Source organism: Lethenteron reissneri, chromosome 20, assembly GCF_015708825.2.
Source record: "Lethenteron reissneri isolate LAM-NWPU_2019-01 chromosome 20, ASM1570882v1, whole genome shotgun sequence".
In the NCBI taxonomy this organism is placed as follows: Eukaryota; Metazoa; Chordata; class Hyperoartia; order Petromyzontiformes; family Petromyzontidae; genus Lethenteron; species Lethenteron reissneri.
Window position 1 is genome coordinate 2,326,969 of NC_083798.1, and position 19,795 is coordinate 2,346,763.

The 19,795-nt window shown below is 43.0% G+C and overlaps 1 protein-coding gene across 2 annotated transcripts in view; it reads left to right on the forward strand.

Moving 5' to 3' along the window:
* Positions 1-19,795, forward strand: part of LOC133344587 (receptor tyrosine-protein kinase erbB-4-like) — a 257,044-nt gene that overhangs the window by 168,946 nt on the left and 68,303 nt on the right. For both annotated transcript variants that reach the window (XM_061554583.1, XM_061554585.1), the window contains exon 16: positions 8,571-8,621. In XM_061554583.1, coding sequence (XP_061410567.1) covers positions 8,571-8,621 — 51 coding nt within the window. The remainder of the gene's footprint in view (positions 1-8,570; positions 8,622-19,795) is intronic.

Consider the following 19,795-nt stretch of genomic DNA (forward strand, 5'->3'; position numbering starts at 1 on the left):
GCAGAGGTTGCCGGTTCGATCTCCAGGCACGGCAGGGCAAGCAATGTTCACGTTCTGATATGATCTCCTCCCTCTATACACCCAACAATGTTAATGGATCACACCAGAGTCAGTTGCTCTGCAGGTCACATGTGGTGGTGTAAAGTGTAGGCGCTTCTGAATGTTACAAGATGTATGACCAGTGCCAAATATATCATCTGGAGGGGGTCGCCATGACGATAGCTCGCTAGTGGAGTCCCTTTTTCTACGAGTAGCTGTGTAGTGAAGACGTTTCAGGGCTGCACCTTTATCTCTTGGCCTTTTCCGCAGGGAATATCACACTAAGTTTTATGCAAGCAAAGTGCACACGGAGCGTAACCACGTCCACCTACTGAAGTGCACAGCTCCGCAATCTGCTATGGGGTTTTTACTAATTCTCCATGCCAGATGCGGCCGATACGGATAAATCTTCGAGTGGAAGCTTGCAACAGAAAGTGGGCTGACTCGCCTCTGAACGAAACGGCATGGACAAGCCCTCCAATTTAAATGCATTTGCCATACCTATCGTAAAACACCAAGAAAGCACGTACAACACATTCTGTTAAGGGAATGCAACTTTTAGCAAACAGCGCGAATGAGTTTGTAGTCCACGTGCAATGATCCCCCATGCGCCTTTAGCGATCCATAGGGACATTTGCTGTTGGTGAGCTGGTGTCAACACACCACACCAGATGCTCATTCATGCTTAACAAATTCAGATATGTACGTATGTTTCTCGAGCTATGACACCATTGGCCTAGGTGACATATTATAGAGATCCACGAAGTCACAGTGCTGGGCATGGCAGCATAAGGCTGAACTTTATGTATGTATGTTGAACTTCTTTCGCACTGTACGCAGCCAACCGCGCTAATCGTAGGTGCGGAGATACCACTTGTCACCGTGGGGCCTGCACGAGATTAAACCCCAGGTCAACAGGAACGTAGTATGGTGATTCAATGTGCAGTCACTCCAGTGAAGTAACACATAGACAGAGATTTGACAAACACAGATAAATGTCCCCCACATAGTCTTATGACCAGTTGGGGCAGGTGTTGCTAGCGACCATATTTTAACACCAGCATGGCAAGCCATTGGTTGGTATAGCCACCACCATTCCCAGTCACCTCTGTCTGCTGATGTTTAAATACTGCAACAGGTACTGGTTAAGATGTAACTCACCACTGGTTCTAGCTGTGGGTAAAATGAATGCAGGTCGCTGAATCTCTAATTAAGTGTAACCACGGAGCCACTGTTCACACAGTGATGAGATATAAACTAGACATCACGACTTTATGCTGATATTGTTTACAGACACAGACTACTCACCACTTGTTGTTTCTACATGAAATTATTTTACGCCATAAACCTGACGGCTCATCACTTTCCCCTCGCCGTATTTTTGTGCGTGGTGACACATCTGTGATGTCATACATAAACAGCCTGTAACTCTTAGAGGCGATTTCATAATTTAAAAAATGGTGACTAGTTTATTTTTTTTGGCAATGAAAATATATTTGATTGATACAAGAGTTTTTTTTCTTCCGTATCTGCTATTATTGCTTCATTAGTATATTCCGTCACCGGGGCAAAAATACACTTTTTTTTCACAAGTAAATTTCACAATTGTTGTTGATGTGGTCCACGGTTACACTGTGAAAAAATACCGCAACGAGCAATTCTGCCTCTTGTCACTAATTCAGTGTTTGGCACGCTTTACACACGGTTGCGTTTGTCAGCCCCATCGCAAATTGAATCCTACAAAAAGCACGGACCACATCCACAGGATTCCCTGTGACCATTAATTGCAGACAAGAAGTGCGAAAAACTCTATTTGAATTAAAATTAACCAAAGTCCGGTGTTTTTCTTTCCAAATTTTAACCGTGATTAGTCTGTCATTCAGAAATTGTATGGAGAAAAATGGCCACCCCGTTTGAGAAATCAAATTGTTTTCAGATGTCCAGTATGACATATTCTTTAAAACGTTATTTATAATCCATAATCACCAGCCTCTCACTCACAATATATATTTTTTATTTGACATGGATCCGACCAGGTGGTGCCGTGGTTAGAACATTTGCCTTAAAATTTGAAGGATCCAGTTAAATCCTGGGCAAAGGTTAACTCATCCTATCATCTCTATTGTATCAATAATTTTGGGACCACTTTCCAAGAAGTTAACACTGCTTGTCCTATTAATAAAATGCCCCCCACCATTGTACCATTGAATTTCCTCCACGAACTCAGGGCCACCAAGAGAGATAATACAATCACCCCGTGCCTCATTGAGACAGGAAACAATTAGATTGATAGTTTTACATCGTGCTTATTTTAAGGCAATTTCAACGTCCTGGAAAAATATATTCGCTTGCAATGTAAGTAAAGTTTATTGAGTAACTAAATGTTGATTCTGATGCAAAAGCTGCTCGTACAATATCAGCAGTTAGCAGGAAAGTGGCTGCAATGCGATCGAGTGAGACGTGAATATTCCTGGCCAATTACAGCGAAAGCCACCCACATGTTAGCAGAACATCGTGAGCTTGAAAAAGCACGATGTCGTTTTAGCAGACCACTAGTTGTCAACGTGACTATGTGTTAGCCGCTGATTAAGTTTACACTAGGTTCATGGTTTTATTTGTATAACTGCCTCGTCATGGTGCAGGAATTGTTGAGCATAGCACTGCCATATAGTAAACATTAATCAGCCTGTACAAGCATTACGTCAATCATGTTATTGTTTTCCAGAGCATAGTCTGCAAACGACATTTAAAATGTTCTTGCGGCTAGGTGTTATGGTATACTGTGTCAAATTAAAGTTAAAGTCACTCATATTAACCTGGGGCGGTGTTGATCTTCGTTAGAGGAAGTCCCTTAGGCGGTGGTTGGTGGGCATTTCACATTGCGGTTTCCATCGTACAACCACTGCTAACTTAGCACCAAGTATTAGCAAATGTGTTAACATAGAAGGGATGACAGGAGAGTTGTCTTCAGAGCAGCATTGATTACACGCATGTCTAAATGGTCCGTGCCTCAGCCAAGACCAATGTTTTAGCTCCCCCCACAATTCCCACACGTATGCTCTACTTTCCTAACCGCAACTGGCTCCCTGTCGACTATCGCTATTTCTCACTTCTCAGTCTATAAATCCCTCCATGGTCTTGCCCCATCTTCTCTTGTTTCTCTCATCTCTCGCTTCGTCCCGTCCCCGTCCTCCACACTCCCAGTCTCGGCTGTCCCTCTGTGTGCCTCGCTCGCCCTGTGCCCAGTCTCGCTCTGCTTCCTTTTCCCAGACTTGCTTCCCTTGCTCCCTTAAAACAACCCCCATCTCTTCTCCCCTCGCCCATTCTGATACTGCGACTCCCTGCCCCCGCCCTTCAGCGATGACCAGGCCTATCACAACCCCTATCACTAACCCAACCCCTAGCATCATCCCTATCACTACCCCTACAACAACCCCAATCACTACCCCAACTCCTATCACTACCACTATCACTACCACTATCACTGCCCCTATTACCACCCCAACCCCTATCACTAACCCAACCCCTAACATAATCTCTATCACTACCCCTACAACAACCCCAATCACTACCCCAACTCCTATCACTACCACTATTACTACCCCTATTACCACCCAACCCCTATCACTACCACTACCCTATCACAAGCCCCTATCACTACCCCTATCACAACCCCTATCACTACCCCTACCACTGCCCCTACCTCAATCACTACCCTTACCCCTGTCACTACCCCTACCTCTCCTTAACCTCTCCCGCCTGTTCTCCTGTCACCATAACTACGCCACTAATTTTAATAACTCAACTCTTTATCTCAACCACTATCATCTTATGCACAATTTTATAATAGCTCTAAAACGCCTTGGTATAAGGTGCTTTATAAATCTATACAAGATAAGACAATCAAAGTACCATACATCGACATCTGAGTATGTCAAATGTATTCATTATACCATTTAAAAATAATAACCCATTAACAATTAAAACATAAATTTAGGATATGTATCTGGTTACCGTTTCTCAGGCCTGCCTTGAAATGTGGCATTGTATCTTAATAGATTTTTATAAGTGTGAATTACAGCATAATATATTGAATTAAAATCCAACATTTCTAGAAGTTGCTTATGGGGCAAATGGCCATGGCATAGCAATGAGCGAGCAATCCCAACATCAAGAGTATGGCATGGGCTCCAGTGGTAACACACGATGTAGCGATGGTCTTAGTCCGGCCACTAATGGCGACCCAATAATATCCAGCAAATTTATTTGATTTCGCATGTAATTGAGTTAATTCTATTTCTGAGAGCATGCATAAAACATGGATATTCAGAGATCCGTGCCTCTCTTGCAAAGGTAGTCGGAGATGCCTTAATGGAAAGACACACGCTGTTGTTCAGTGGTGATCGGTGGCTTCTTCAATATGGCATCATGCTGGGTTGTGTTTCAGGAGGTTTTCATGAGAGACCACTGTCACTTTGTCTTTTGTATGCAATAAAATAATAAAATCTTTAGACTGTTCAGCATTCTAAATGATTAACAATGACAGTTAGTCAACAAAAAATTAAACATTAACAACAAGTTCGACAACTGTATCGTTATGATTATAGCAGCACCATGCCCTGTGCCGTCAATGGCAGGTAATAATTTATCGGGATAAAAATCCAGCATGGCTAGTCGCTTCATAATGCGAATACTCACTGTCGCACAGCTGATGCATATAATATCAGCACTTGACAATGGTAGCGGCGATGTTGAAATCCTAATTGGTTGCTGATCATCGTCCATGCAGGCAGGACTTAGCCAGGAATAGATCAGCTTGGGTTCAGAGGGGTGCTCGGACCACTTTATCTCCAAGATAATTATTGGCCACTCGGTGGCTGAAGTACCAATATGGTCTGATTAATTGCGCATGCAAAAAAAAACAATCCTCGCAGAAAAGAATGGTGGTACGGGATGTCCTCTATTTACGGTGCGACTATTCGCGTTATTTCGCTATAACATCGCCAACGAATTGGGGAACACAGCTCGACTTAAAATGCATTGATTCGCTACAACATTGTTTTGAAAACATTAAGGAAAAGAATGCAGCGCGGTAATTCCTCGTAAAAAAAACTCCACGTGAAGCGAAAACAATTTCCTCAAGAGAATGAATGTGAAGGGTGGGGGTTGCTAGATACGATGTACACACATACACACAGTGAGATTGTGGGGAAAAAACTGAGGTGAGGCTACACCGCGTCCTGTATAATTGCACACGTACACCCAGAATCCTCATACCGCTCAGCCGCGCTGCTCGAGAAAGTAGTTTGACATCGGCCGCTCAGAAGCCGCGTCATATTTTATATTTTTGGTACTTATTATACCAAATTTATATCGTGAAGTCAATGGTAAAATAGGTTAAGATTTATTGTTGGGTTTTTTTTCCGAACGCCGCGTTGTCCAGGGATGCATCCCAAACGTAGATTGAGGAGTTGCTGGAATTGGCTCTCCACAGGTGAGCAGAATCAGCCAATGAGGTCACAGTGTAACTGGCTGGGAAGTATCAAAGTTCCAACTCGGCTCAGTTGAGAGACAGCTTTAGACCGGAGAGGTGGCAGCATCTGGAACTCGGCAGCACAACATACCAATACCAGCAGTGTATCCTACCAGCAGCACAGCATACCAGCAGTGTAGTATACCAGCATTACAGCATACCAGCAGTACAGCGTACCAGCAGCACAGCCTACCAACAGCACAGCCTACCAGCAGTGTAGTCTACCAGCAGTGTTCCAGGAGGGCATCAGGTGAACAGGAGAAGCAACGAGCAGGAGGCAGACATTGGCACTCAGGCGAGGACGAGTCTCTTAAGGCTGTAAGTGAAACTTCACCCTTACTGTGAGAAGTTTGAGCTCGCGTGTGTGAGCAGAAGGAGCGCCTAAGAGGTATCACGCTGTATTTGCAGGGGCAAAGGCGAGGCAAGAGAGTTGTGGGTGCAGAAGGGCACGGCCCACATACTTACAAGTCCCTGCATTGGCATTCCCAGCTACACAGAGATTGCTAGGAGGAAGCGTGGCTAGAGCATCGCGGTTGCACTGGTGGTTGGTGAGTGTGCTGCGTTGGGTGTCAGTGAGTCGTGAATGTGACCCACTGATCTTCTTGGGGTGTACGGCTTTGGGCGTGCTCCGAATGTGGTGAGCATCACGAAGCGCCTGCATTGTAAAAGTTCTCTCGCATGGTGAAGGGTGGCTGTACGGAGGTACGCCGATGGGTGCTTGGGAGACGTGAACCAATACGTGAACATGCATGGTGGGTGACGACGTCCTTTGGTGTGATTGGCAGCGAGGTATTTCTTATTTGAAGTATGCTCTGGGTTGAAGGGCCTGAGTGGCATCGTGGACGAGTGTGAAGGAAAGACAACTGGCTGGTGCATAGAGACAAGCTGCAGCTGGTTATGCAGGGGGCTCCCCTTGGCTCGTCACACATGAGAGGCCTTCGGCCCTAAGCGTCCACGTGCGCACACCGTCACAGGTTGTGGCGACACGCAGCCCTGATCTTTGCTCGGTGTGAGTGATTAAGAGAGAGCAGACCCTAGATACTGGCTCGCCCAAGAGTTTTTGACGTGTCATTCACTTCCACACACCGCCCACGGTTTGTGCCATCAACAAACACCGCCCTGATGCTGTTGTGGAGCTGAGGGTTAAGGGTTTTGAGGGCGCCCTCTTTCAAGAGGACGTTATATGTGACTGTTGCAAATCCTCGATCATAATTCTACTCCTTTGTCGGTTAATATCCATGGCTGGGACATTGGGTTTTGGCATACCATCTGTGACCAAACAGGAAAATAATTTGAATGGCATAAGTGCGATGTTTAAACAGCTTTTTAGATATTTCTACTGATAATCAAAGTGCTAGAGGTAGAGTGTGAGGAGGTATTTTTATCGTGACTTAATCTTGTAGCATGCTCAAGGTTGTCATCTAACGGTTATTTTTATTGTCCCCTGATAGAATAGCCAGTGCTATGTTTATTGTAATTATTTTAGAAGAAACGTGTTGTTTTTCTCCTGAAATATTCGTAGCAATGCCATGGCTTATTCTTGCTTTCATTAATGGATATTTTGTTTATATGTTTTGAAAAGTTCAATGATTTAATATATTTTATATGTAGATAATAGAGTCAATGGCCCTTTTTGAAATTGTATAAAGATGTTCTCTTCAATCGACTTTGAAAAAATGCCCTACCCAACAGTTTTCATTAAATTCCTGTGTCTTCAGGGATTAGTCTCAGCAAAGCACAAAAAGCATTTCATGATATTAAAATATCACAAGTGGCATGCTCTTAAGAGCATTTTACTATGCCCATTACCGCTGTTGGTCCTGTGCTGGGGTTGAAAAATCGAACACAACCATAATTGACCTCCGTCCCACAAAGTGGCACGCTCCAGGTGATACTGACTCTACTCACACTGGAAGGACGATGGGGCTGATTCAGAGGTCGCAAACAGGTTTTGATTCCTTACCCGTACCCGTACCAGGCCACACCAGGGTCGCAATTAGGTACCCGTACCCTACCCGATACCCGGCTTCCCGTATCCAGCCGGGTATCGGGTAGGGTACGGGTACGGGTACCCGATTGCGACCTCTGGGATGAAGTCATGTTGCAGGCGCGGGTGGGTTGATTCTAGGAACTTGAATTGTGAGAAGAGACAAGACGTTGGGAAATGAGTGACATACGGTGACTCACCAGTGACTCACGGCCTACCCGTACCCGTACCCGGCTACCCGTACCCGGCTGGGTACGGGTAGCCGGGTATCGGGTAGGGTACGGGTATCGGGTACCCGATTGCGACCTCTGGGCTGATTAGAACGTGACTAAAAGTCCAGCTCATACATTTTACTAACGGAGGCTTACCGCCCTTCCAACTGAACTGACGTGGCTTATTGTCGTTAATAATAATGATAAGGATGAATCTTAACACGTAGGAGGCTTTCGCGACCAATGTCATCCATAATACAGTTTTTTTGGGTTAGATCGGGGAAATGTATGAATGTGTCGTTAAAACTCATCACCACCCAACACAGCCAACTAGTAAGGGTTGCCACGTAAAGAGAACGTGGCCAATTCGTCACTTGTACAGCACACTGGTGTGTTGGAGAGCCAAGCCACAACATTTACAATCTGGGTACGACGTTTCGCCAGTAATTACAACCAGCTTCATCAGGTGACAGCCAGATTTGTGGAGAAGTCCAGAGCGCAGAAGTGTGGTCACCACATCTACGCCTCTATATAAGGAACGAAACAGATGGACTTCTCCACACATCTGGCTGTCGCCTGATGAAGCTGGTTGTAATTACTGGCGAAACATCGTACTCAGATTGTAAATGTTGTGGCTTGGCTCTCCATGTTGGTGCGCATTGAGGTCTTCTGCATTTCCAGTGTGTAGCCTTTTGTCGGGGAAATCGCTGCTGATGTGGGGTTTACCCCGTCGCCTGGCTTGTGACCGCCGCGAGGCCAACCGTGTTTGCTGTTGTGCTGTTGTCGTTCCAACACGCAGGTGCAACGGAGCAGGCTCTGTGAACTGCCATCTAATTGGTCAGCACTTGAGGTAGGGCCTTGCAAGTATGCAAACATGTGCTGACTGATTTTGCTCCACGTGTGCGCCGTTGTTGCTGCCCCACGCAGAAACCACCCGCCAGACTCAACACCCCCGATGGGCAAAATGGGGACAGATTCATTGTTGTTGCCCCTGCAATGATCTACGACTGACAGGAGCCATCTGCTGTTATTAGTGCAGTCGATGGAAAGCCCTTATGGTAACCTAGTCGTCTGCGAAGTCATCCTTCTTGATGGATGTTTCGTAATTAAATATTTTGCAGCGCCGATGAATGAGCAACTGTGCGTGTGATCCAAGGCACAAGTGTTATTCCGCGTCACTCGTGCACACATTACATGTTGACATGTCTCTGTACATATACTTGAGCATGTAATTTGGACTTAATAATTTATATGACATTATAATGATCATGTTTCACATGTCCGTAAATTAAAAAAGCGAGTCACATTAAATTGACTGCTTTTTTTTACCTGTGTTAAGTCCAGTGTTTAAACACGTTCAGACTCAAACTGAAAAATAACTCCCAAGTACAGCAAGTACTACAGTACTGTATTGCACGAACTCCTATGTGGTGGGGGGAAAAAGATAAGGATCTTATACAAAATCTGAACCTTCAACGGAAGCCGGTCATGATGCTTGATAAATGCCGTGGGGTGAACCCGCCGTTTTTCTTGTTGATTTTGTTTTTGCTGTCCTCAAACACACAAGCACATAACAGAGCGCCACCCTGCCAAGCTCCAACACAAATTACTTTATAGGCCAAGCATTCCTGGAGATGATGCAGGCCCTTCCTCTGCTGCTCGTGTGATCTCCCTGTGCTCTCCAAATGTTAAAATTCATATTAAAAAATCCAGCCATGCAGCGCCGCTAAATGTTGACAAGGTGTGTGGAGAAGCGCTGACATTTATTCATGCGTGCTGCTTGAAACTCCTACAAAGGGCTCTTTCCTGCCCTTCCCTTTGTGACCCTTTAACCTACAGCTCCACGGTGTGGGAAGACTCGGCGATGTCATTATTGCGTCCTTTAAAGACGCTGTGGAATAATATTACTTTGAGCATTGATGTCGCCATGATGCAGTATATGTATAAATGATGATAAGCTCTATACATTATCGGAAACATCTATCGTTCTCCTGACATCATTTACAAAGCAGATTGTCACAAATCCTTCTTGAACATTAATCACATGTCATCAATAATGTCAAATTTTATCTATCAGCAATCTATCATTGTCAAGACCTATTGTCCATTGTAAACCTCTGCCAACAATTAAAAGTGCTTAAATCATTCTCCAGAAATTTCCCTGCATTTTTGTGCAAATGAGATTCGTATTATCGGCATCTTAGCAACGACATAAATATATTGTGTACACATGTACAAGCAAAGTCGCATGTCAAAATATCGGCTCGCTTGGATGCAAGTTTACATGCCCCTAACAAAGAAATTGACAGCACTCTTCACAACATTCGTAATGAACGAGTGATTTCCATTGTGTTTTAACCATCGTACATAGCCTTATAGTAGGATTTAGCATCACAAGTCTACATTTTCCATTGTATCTGTATTGGTGCTCACGAACAGAACTTGTCCCTGCGTTATGATGTGTGCACACGTGTTTTTACGTGTGCACGTGTTGTGTGTGTAAGTCATCTGTATGAACGAGACTATCTGTCTCAACACACATGTCTCCAAAGGGAGCGTGGAATTGAAAAGGATGATGCCAGTGTGGCTGTTTCCCCCCACCATCCCTTATGTCTCTGGCCACAACCACTGATCATTTTCCATCAGCAGTCCTCGTGACTTATGTATCGACATTCAGCATCAGCATATGGTGTTATTGAGAGGAGTCTATTGGAACATGAGCCCAAGATGTGTGCGTGTGTATGAAAGCATAAATAAGTGGCTCGTGGATTTTCTAGAGTGCACCTTCAAGACATCGTGGTATCTGCAGCGATCCCATTTTTTAAGAAAGCCCGTGGACAATGTCCAAGCACAGCTGCCAGTGGATGCCCGATTTGCCCTTCTTTAGTGGCGATGCTAGAGTGAGTGATGTCCGTCACATTAGCGCTATGCAAGCACATCTGGGTATGGCAGCTTTGTCATGTTTTTTTTTACATTCATACATCGGTATCGAGTGAATTTTATCCGACCCGTACATGTTTGCATGTGCATGGCAGTTCCTGCCTCATTGTCATAATATACTGAATAATAATGTGTCATTTATTTCTCCATGAAAGCCTCACTGAAACTAGACTGTTGTTTTTATTTGTTGAGGGACCTACATTGAGATGAAAACTGTTTAAAAGTATTTTTTTAAACGAGGAAAGGCCAACAGCTACGTAGATTTTTTTTCCAGAAACGAACTGTCTGCCATGCCACACCCAGCACGTATTCGGTACCCCTTAGCTAATGTTTTTAGGGCACTGGTTCCATCTTTAGTTTTGGCCATCCGTGGAAATCTCCACCACTAATGTATGCATGGTATACGGTCACATATAATATGTCAGAATCAATGACTAACGAGGCAGTGTGTGTTTGTACACGATATTGTTTTTTTTGCTGAGAAAACGTATATGAAAAACGATGGCCAGTAGCATCTATGTTAAACTTAATGTCGCTTGTGTGCGGAAAGACAGCATAATGGCATTCACTGGGAATGATGGATCATCTTTGTTTTTTTGGATGAATTGTCTCAATTCAGGTTCATTATTCAATGAAACATCACTTTGACCTTGTGGTGAACCTATCGCCTAGTGGCTGCAGGGATTGTAGGAATTGAACATAATCAATATCCACGTGCACAATTCGATGCATGTATTGTGAGAATAAAAATATATTTCAGCCAAAGTAATGCATAGTTACAGCCCTAATGTGTATATTAGCTAACTTTTCTGTATCATGAATCGGATACATTTGGTTAATTCTTTACGTTATACCACGATTTTCATAAAAGAGCTATTCAGCGGATATTGAAATGTGTTATTTTGAATACTGTTATAGATTAACATGTTATAGATTAACATGTTATATAAGAACATGGACTGTTTAGGTTATGACCAGTGTTTCACTAGACTTTGAATCTGATTAGCTGCAGATAGTAATGTGTGTCTGTGTGTGCATTTATCTGCCAGCGCAGCTTTAAACTCAGATGGAAAAATTAGAGCTTAACTGCAGGTGACTTTAAAATGAAAGAAAACCATTTAACGCTACCCTGCATCCCTGCAATGCATGGGTTATTTCCTCAGAACAGGAAATGTACTTTCCAAGTGACTTTTCTATGGTTGTCTAAAAGCATCTCATCTCTGGTGACTGTGAGAGCAACCAGAGAAAACTAAGGAAGGCTCTATGATTAAATTATCTTTCTTTCCAGTATTCTTTCTCTTGCTTGATAAAGGCTGGTCCCACCTGAGAGTCATCCTCTATGCATAAAGCCATACTGTCCTTTAATACTCAGGCTTAAGATACATTTGAATATGGTCCCTTATCATGAAAGTTAAAATGTTTTAAGCATTCAGAGCTGCCGCTCGTGGAGGCCCTTGCTTCCACCAGTGATGCCACGAGGAAGCAATTGCAGGCGCCACCTTTGCCGTTATTTACGCTACAAATCCTTTCAACTTGAAGAAACGGGACCTTTTTAACGCAAGTTCAAGTTCATTTCTTAGGTATAGCCCTGTGAGCCATTCGGCTCTTGATTCGGGTGCAATCGCAACAAACAAAAAACAAAAACATGAACAAGAAAACATCTTAAAGTGACTATGTGACTAAGTGCAAACAGAAAATTCAAGAAAAGACGGCAAAATACTGCAGAAAAAGCACCGTACACCAATGCTGTGTGCAAAAATCCCAGTGGGATGCAAGTCAAACAACAATAACCACAAGACAACTTAGATTAAGGCCATCAGTCTAACTTTGCTCTACAACAAACAAACATGGCCAAAACAAAAAACTTTTCGAAATCACCAAAATAACGCAAAATGAGTCATTGCAAACGCTGTAAGTTGAACGTCTTTCGCACTACACGTAGCCAACCGTGCTTTTAGAAAGTACGGGAGAAGGACAACATACAAAACTAAACACAAAAAGTAGCTCCATTGGTGTTCTAATGTCGGAAGAGCGTTCCAGACGGCCGCAGAAGCGCATCTAAAACCGCATGTTGCAGTGACCGCCTTTGTTCGATGGTTCACCAAAAGCCGCTGCGAAGATTATCAGAGTTGGCATGACGGTTTGTGCTCTACCCTTTATTAGTGTGTTCATAAACGGTAAATCCATTGAGTTGCACCTTCTGGATATCTAACTTCAATGTAGTGGGCCAAAAACCACGTGCTATTCCGATGCATTTCACTTATAATTAAAGGTGACCCACAGGATTATGCTCCTTTTTATGGCTATTTTAACGTGCACTTTGCACTGGAGAATAATCTAAGCTTATCTCGTAACATATACGGAATACGACATTCAGTCTTTCGTGCCATTGTCTTTTAGTTTAAACCATCGGAGGAAAATACAAATTTCGGTCACACAGCCATTTAAATTTCTCTCTTAGTTTCACCTCAACAGCCATAGGCCACGTTCCACAATTTTCGTAACAAATTACATCTAAACCACATCATATTTTAACTGTCAACGGTTGCAGTTTCACCTGAACCCATCGAATTGATTGTCAGTTGTAAAACAATGTGGCCTTAAATAATTAAGTGCATGTCTTTGCCCTGAACAATCCATTGCAGACACACGCGTTCCCACTGTAGCTGTGATTGTTATCATGACAGCATTGCAATTGTAACCTGTAATGACAGTATTCCATGAGTAAATTTATACCCAGCTGTATCAGTGTGCCCAGTGAATACGGCTGAGTTGCCCTGGCAGGGATTTAAAAAATTAACCCGAAAAAAACAAAGTTTTTCACGCTAAATCCTTTATATGCGTGACGGCTAGAGTCCTCTCGTCCTCTGGCTTGAGATGGCTGCCACCTATGGGTCAGATGATTGTTTGCCAGCATTAAGCAATTGGTAATTAAATATTTAAAACATTTTCCCTAAACAGTGTAAAAATTAGGAACAAAAAATTTCACGAAAATTAATTGTCACGCACAACGAGTCTGTGTGGAAAATGTCAGCTCGATTGGATCACGGGAAGTGGGTTAAAAAACGACCGAAAGATTTGCACGGTCGTAAGCAAGCAAGCAAGCACGCAAGCACGCAAGCAAGCAAGCAAGCACACAAGCACGCAAGCAAGCAGGCAAGCGAACTTAATATAAAGGATTTAAAAAAGACTTGCCCGCTTCGTTCAACTTGCCAACCTCCACAGCGTGAGATGGAACCAGTGACCTCTGGGTTGCAAATCAAGCGCCCTGAACCATTACCGCCCGTAAATTGTAATTGCAGTTGTATTGCCGTAGTTAAAGGGATATCGTAATTGTGTGGTTAGTTAATTGCTGTAGTAGCGTGAGAGTACGAATACTTACTCTTTGGTTCTTTCGGTAAACTCACATGGGTATAATATACAATAAATCACGACGTTTCGGGCACAACACAAGCGCCCATCATCAGGTGGGAAAGCATGGTTTTATACCTACGTGACTCTACCGAAAGAACCAAAGAGGAAGTATTCGTACAGTCACGAAAGCTTCAAATCAAGATAGTACGAATACTGTCACAGTAATAAATATTGTAATGTAAAGAAAATAAATACCTTCATAACCAGAGTACTTCAGGAACTGTGCATCGCTGCAAGTTTATGAAGTCACAATAGGCTTCGTTTACGATTCTTCAGATTGAGTGCAAAGCCAAACACTAGCAAATTCAAAGCTAAAACAACTTTTCGAAAATCCAAAATGCAACGGGAGAGACGTCCCGAGCGAGCCGTCCTTCACAGCCGCCTTGTAGTTGCATCAAGCAGAGAAGAGTTTGCGTCCGCGGTGCATAGCGGTAGCAACAAACGAAACCAATACTAGGTGGCTTTCCAAGCTCCGTTGATTGAGTCGCGTAACGCGAGAATGAAAAGACCGCAGGAATCTGGTGGTTTCAAAGTGGAGGTGTTTAAGCGGAGAGAGTATGAAAGAGGTTCCATGCTGCAGTGGACCGCTGCTCGCAGAGTGCGTGAGAGAGCAGTCAAGCCAAGCAACGCAGGCCGTCCTAGAAATTAGAGGTTGACTCAAGGCCACAGTGTGAATAACAATTTTCCTATACCAGTCGATTGCCTCCATGACATCATTTTATATAAACGACTGCTGTGGAAGTGAGGCCCCTAATTAATTTGTGCTGCCAATTTGTGAACAAGCTGATTTGGAACAGATACCGATGCTTCTGAGATACCAATCTTGTCAAAATGATGACACCTACACTTTTACAAATTTTGCATAAAAACAGTAAACAAATCGCCATGAACAGATATCAAAATAATGATAAAAAGGAATGCTATTTGCAATCTCATGTACATTTATTTACTTTAAACGTGGCTTCATATTATCATTTAAGTGACCCGAAAATGGCATATCTACAGAGAGATTTAAGTTGCGAGTATTGAAGCGATAATGAAAATAAAGTTTTTTTTCTTCTTTCTTTAAAGCGACGTTTTGAATCTCACGATGGCCTTCATCTCACGTGGTACCCAATTCATGATCCTTCACCTGCGTCATCTTTAGCCGTGGTCAATCCGCTGCTGGATGGAAGCCTCACCAAGCCACCGCTAACTCTTCCAACGATGCAAACATCCACCCAGCACCTGCAGATGAGCTGATGGCCATCGCAGTTACATCTCCCAAGTAGAACTCTCAGACGTGTTCCATGCCTTGGCTGTCATTCCAACACTATGTTTCACCATCAGACATTATCTCTTCTAGCAACTTGTTTATTGCCCAAGCCCTCAAATTTTTCTTATCTAGTGTAATTGCAAGAAGGCATGTCTCCATGCAGCATCTTCTTCATTAACCATGTTTCTGAACAGTATGGTCTTCAGTGGGACATGTGTGTAATAAGTATGGAGCAAGAGGATACTGGAAATCAGTGGAGCAGAATCTGCACTAAAGCATTGCAATAACATCTATAAATGCGGAAAGATTCTCAATAATGTTACTGAACGCATTGCGGTTATTAGAAATGTCTGAAATGGTGATGATTTTCATACATAATGTGTGAAAAGTGGCTGCCGGTTGATTCATGCACATGATCGAATCACTCAGTTTTTAATGTGTTTACAATTATCAGTTACATATTTCCCTTTGCCATTTCATTGCAATGATTTAATTACACGAAGCCCATGGAGTAATGGTGATGCATCTGTAGAGCGTGATCTTATTACATCTCTGAAGCGAGACAGGATTTGGTCTACTTAACTCTTGGATAAGTGACCAACATGTAAAAATTATTCGGTTGCTTGAATAACGTTTTATTAAATTGAGGTGTGCAAATACCACGTGAATTTAGTGTGCAGAGTGGCTATGTTAGTGGTGAGAGTTGAACATCATCTGAACAGACACAATAGAAGAGGAGGATGCTAAATATGTAATGATAGGAGAGGGTAAGGGGCTGTCCATAAATGACGTCATGCACCTAGGGGGGGGGGGGGCAGTCAGACATTTGTAACGTCATATTTGAAGGGGAGGGGGTCAAAAATTGTCCAAAATCGCGTGACGTCATTTATGGACGGCCCCTAAGAGAGGCAAACTTGAAAGTTGTAAAAATAACAGGACAAGACCGATGTGTCTAATTAGGAAGGAAGAGGGTGCGGTGATGATCGTGGCTGAGCACCAAACTGTGTGTAATGAGCACCTCAAGGTTTCTGGCCAAGGGGGAAGATCTAAATCCAGATTGGGGGGTTTTGTAGGAGGAGACATTACAGATCAATTGTTCAGCTCTTGTGGAAGCTGGCAGAAGGAAAGGAACCGTCGCAATGTGTGGTGGTGGTGGTGGTGGTGGCGTCAACAACACCACTGGTGATGAAGACTGTTCATGGTCGTTTCGAGCTTTGCCGAAGGCAATTCATTCTCTTCTGGGACAAAGGTGAACTCATTCTTCAAAATTGTGAATTTTTGTGGGACTTGTCAACCTTTTAATCTTTACTGAAAGTGTTGCATCCTCCCCAGAGTCATCGCTGATACCTTTGGCATAGTTGCCAAGGCAGTAACACATTGATGCTTTGACTGTTGTTTGTCCCTGCATCAGTGGGGTAGGGGTGAAATACACGCAGTGCCGGATTATCCCAGTAGCACAAGTAGCTATGTAGCTATATATGTAGTAACTACATATGTAGTAGCTGCTACATATGTAGCTATGGGCCCCGCACTTTCAAGGGCCCCGCACTAAATGCTTTCAAGCTATCAATTCCGGTTCAGTGATTCTGCATTTGCTCTATTACTATAGTACTATACCGCCTTCAACGTTTATAAACAACTGGGTGTCTAAGGTTAGCGATTTGTGGTATTATCTGGCTGTATAGCAAATGAAAAATACAATTACTTTACTATGCAAGTAAAACATTTGTGTTAAAATATTTACGTGCTTTTTTATTATTTAGGGCTCCTTTATAACATATGCTACAGGCCCCGCACTAGCTTAATCTGGCACTGATTTCAAGGAATTTAAAATGACGCTTTTACACCAATGGGTACTCTACACTTCTCTTATGGATCACTTCTTATGAATGAATTAGCCTGGCCACCCCCTCAATGCCCCCCTGAAGGATGCTGCACATTGGCGGGGGTTTTGGAGACCCTCCGTTTGGAACCTCCAATGTGGGAGGTGTAAAACAAGTTTTGTCGTCATATTGAGTCAACATCCCACTGCCTCTGTAGGCATTGAGATGCTTTCGTGCTATTTTTGGATGAGGGTGGAAGAGATAACCCTTCAGCCTCCAGTTAAAATCCCACCTACAGGCTATAAAACAAGCGAGCTCTAAAGAAGAAGAAAAAAAATCGCCTCCTTGCATGATTCTTGCAATGCGTGGTACCTTGGTACAAGATGGGAGTGCTTCTCGATCGATCTTTCTGGAACAGTTCGTTTTAATTTCTTGCAAGCATAAACACAGTTTCAACGAGGGACATTCTGGGACATTGTGCTCATGAACAATTAACTTTGACACGATGCCGGTGAAGGTTATCAAGATGAAATAAACAGAAGCCAGTGAGTTTACAATGCATAATTTAATTAGTCATTACGCAGAAAATAATGCGGTTTTGTATATTGGTTATTCCAGTTCGCTCATTATGAATGCTGATTTAGTTCTGCTTTATCTCTTAACATTGCTTTGAGGTGTGTGGCTGTGTGCTTTTGGAACTTGCTGAGCAGACTCCCAGTGGTATGCCACTCCATGGACCGTATATGAATTTGTTTTGTTGATGTTTATCAAAGGGCTCGCCGTGCACCTCCCATTGAAAAGGTAAACATCGAGTCACTGATTGCACTGGATCAGTCCACGTGATCAGATACGATGGAACGCTGCACGGGGATGATTCAAACATATTTAGGTTTAGTGATATGATTTAGTTATGATTGCCGGTTGTATTTTAATTGGAAATTTTCCATTTCATTAGCTGATTATATTTCACAATTATAATTCGCCTAGTGAAACGCTCATTGCGTCAATCAGTCGTACGTTTATTTCCAATCTGATTGTATGAATTGCTGATGGAATTGGCCTAAAAAAATCACGAAGAACATGCACATGGTTTACGTAAGTAATGTCCTGTTGTAGTTGTCAGTTTTATTGTCATCGCAGTGTTTTATATACCTATTGAAGCAGCATTGCCTTATCTTAAGAAATATTTTGCGTACACACCTCTGCCACTTTAAACAATTCACATGCAAGCGTAATGTGATTCTTATCTGGGGATATAGCAAACATTTAAACAAATTAATACAGAACTGAACAGTATTTTCATACATAAAACACCACGTTAGAAAATAAAACGATGCAACGAGTCGTAATATTTCCATGCGCACCTGAGGGTAGGGTGAAATTCCACGTTCCTATGGCAATTAATAATCTGCAGTCTCCGTATAAGCTATGCATATTTAGTTTTCCAATCTATGTTCACCCATGCAATATGACTGACTGCAAGCGTTACGAACAGAGAGCTCTGAAGTTCTAAAAGTGACAAATGAGGCCCATATCATGTATCACCCAAAAGCCTAACAATTCTCTTAGAGTAGCGCATGGCATGTATTATTTCCACACGTTTGGCCTGCATCGGGAAAGATGTTATCTTGTAAAAAAAAAATGGCAAGCCCTAGAGAGTCTACTGTTTCCCGATAAGCATGTGACTCTAGCATGCATTGTCTCCTTTACAAATTGTACATCCATTTCTTCGGCAGTGTCAATGATCAGTCCAACGCATGCTGGATGTAGATGTCCTCTGTAGAATGGCAGTGGCCGTTTTGAAACTTAAAACGTCTACAGTGAGTATTTTTTGGCATATGTTAACTGGAGATTGTGTTTCTCCTTCAATTCAAAGTGTTTCCTTGCTCATGCAAGTGTGGGATGGTGATTATTTCCATTCTTTCGGGGTTTGTCTCTCCATCGGACAATGACTGTTGACTTCCCACAAATTGGTGTGGATTTTATCGACCCCGAATGGATGATGAGCTGAGTTGTTTCCAGCCTACTTGCATTCGCACTGGCAATATCAAAGTGTAAAACAAACAATCTGCCACACCGCTACCTTGCTAGATGATATCAACATTACTACTGGTATTACCATACGTATTGCATCCTTGTTGCTTCAATTAACTTGCACAATAATACGTTCCTACTATTTTGATGTGATTATGCTGAGGCCATAATTCATTTTATTTCTGTACAGTACTGTATATTAAAGGTGCTCTGCGCTGCAGTGCAGTTAATTTAGTATTCCATTGTATTTGAAGAAGTATTCAAATGTTTATTGAAATGGACTGATCATTTAGATACTGCCTGTTTGTTTTGAGACCTCTGACTTGCTCAATTGAGACAGCATGCGCCGTCGCAAACCAATCGGGTGCTCTGTGTACATCGCTAATGCTGCGTGCAGATAATCAACGTTTCGCAGTCGCATTGTCAACACACGCGACTTCGTACCTGGCGAAGGGCAAGGGTCACAGCCCTGCCAACAGCCCTGCCAATGCTTACTCACGACACTGCTGCCAGAGGCGCCTTCACGAGAAGGAGTTGTGGAGAATCCCACCCCTGGAG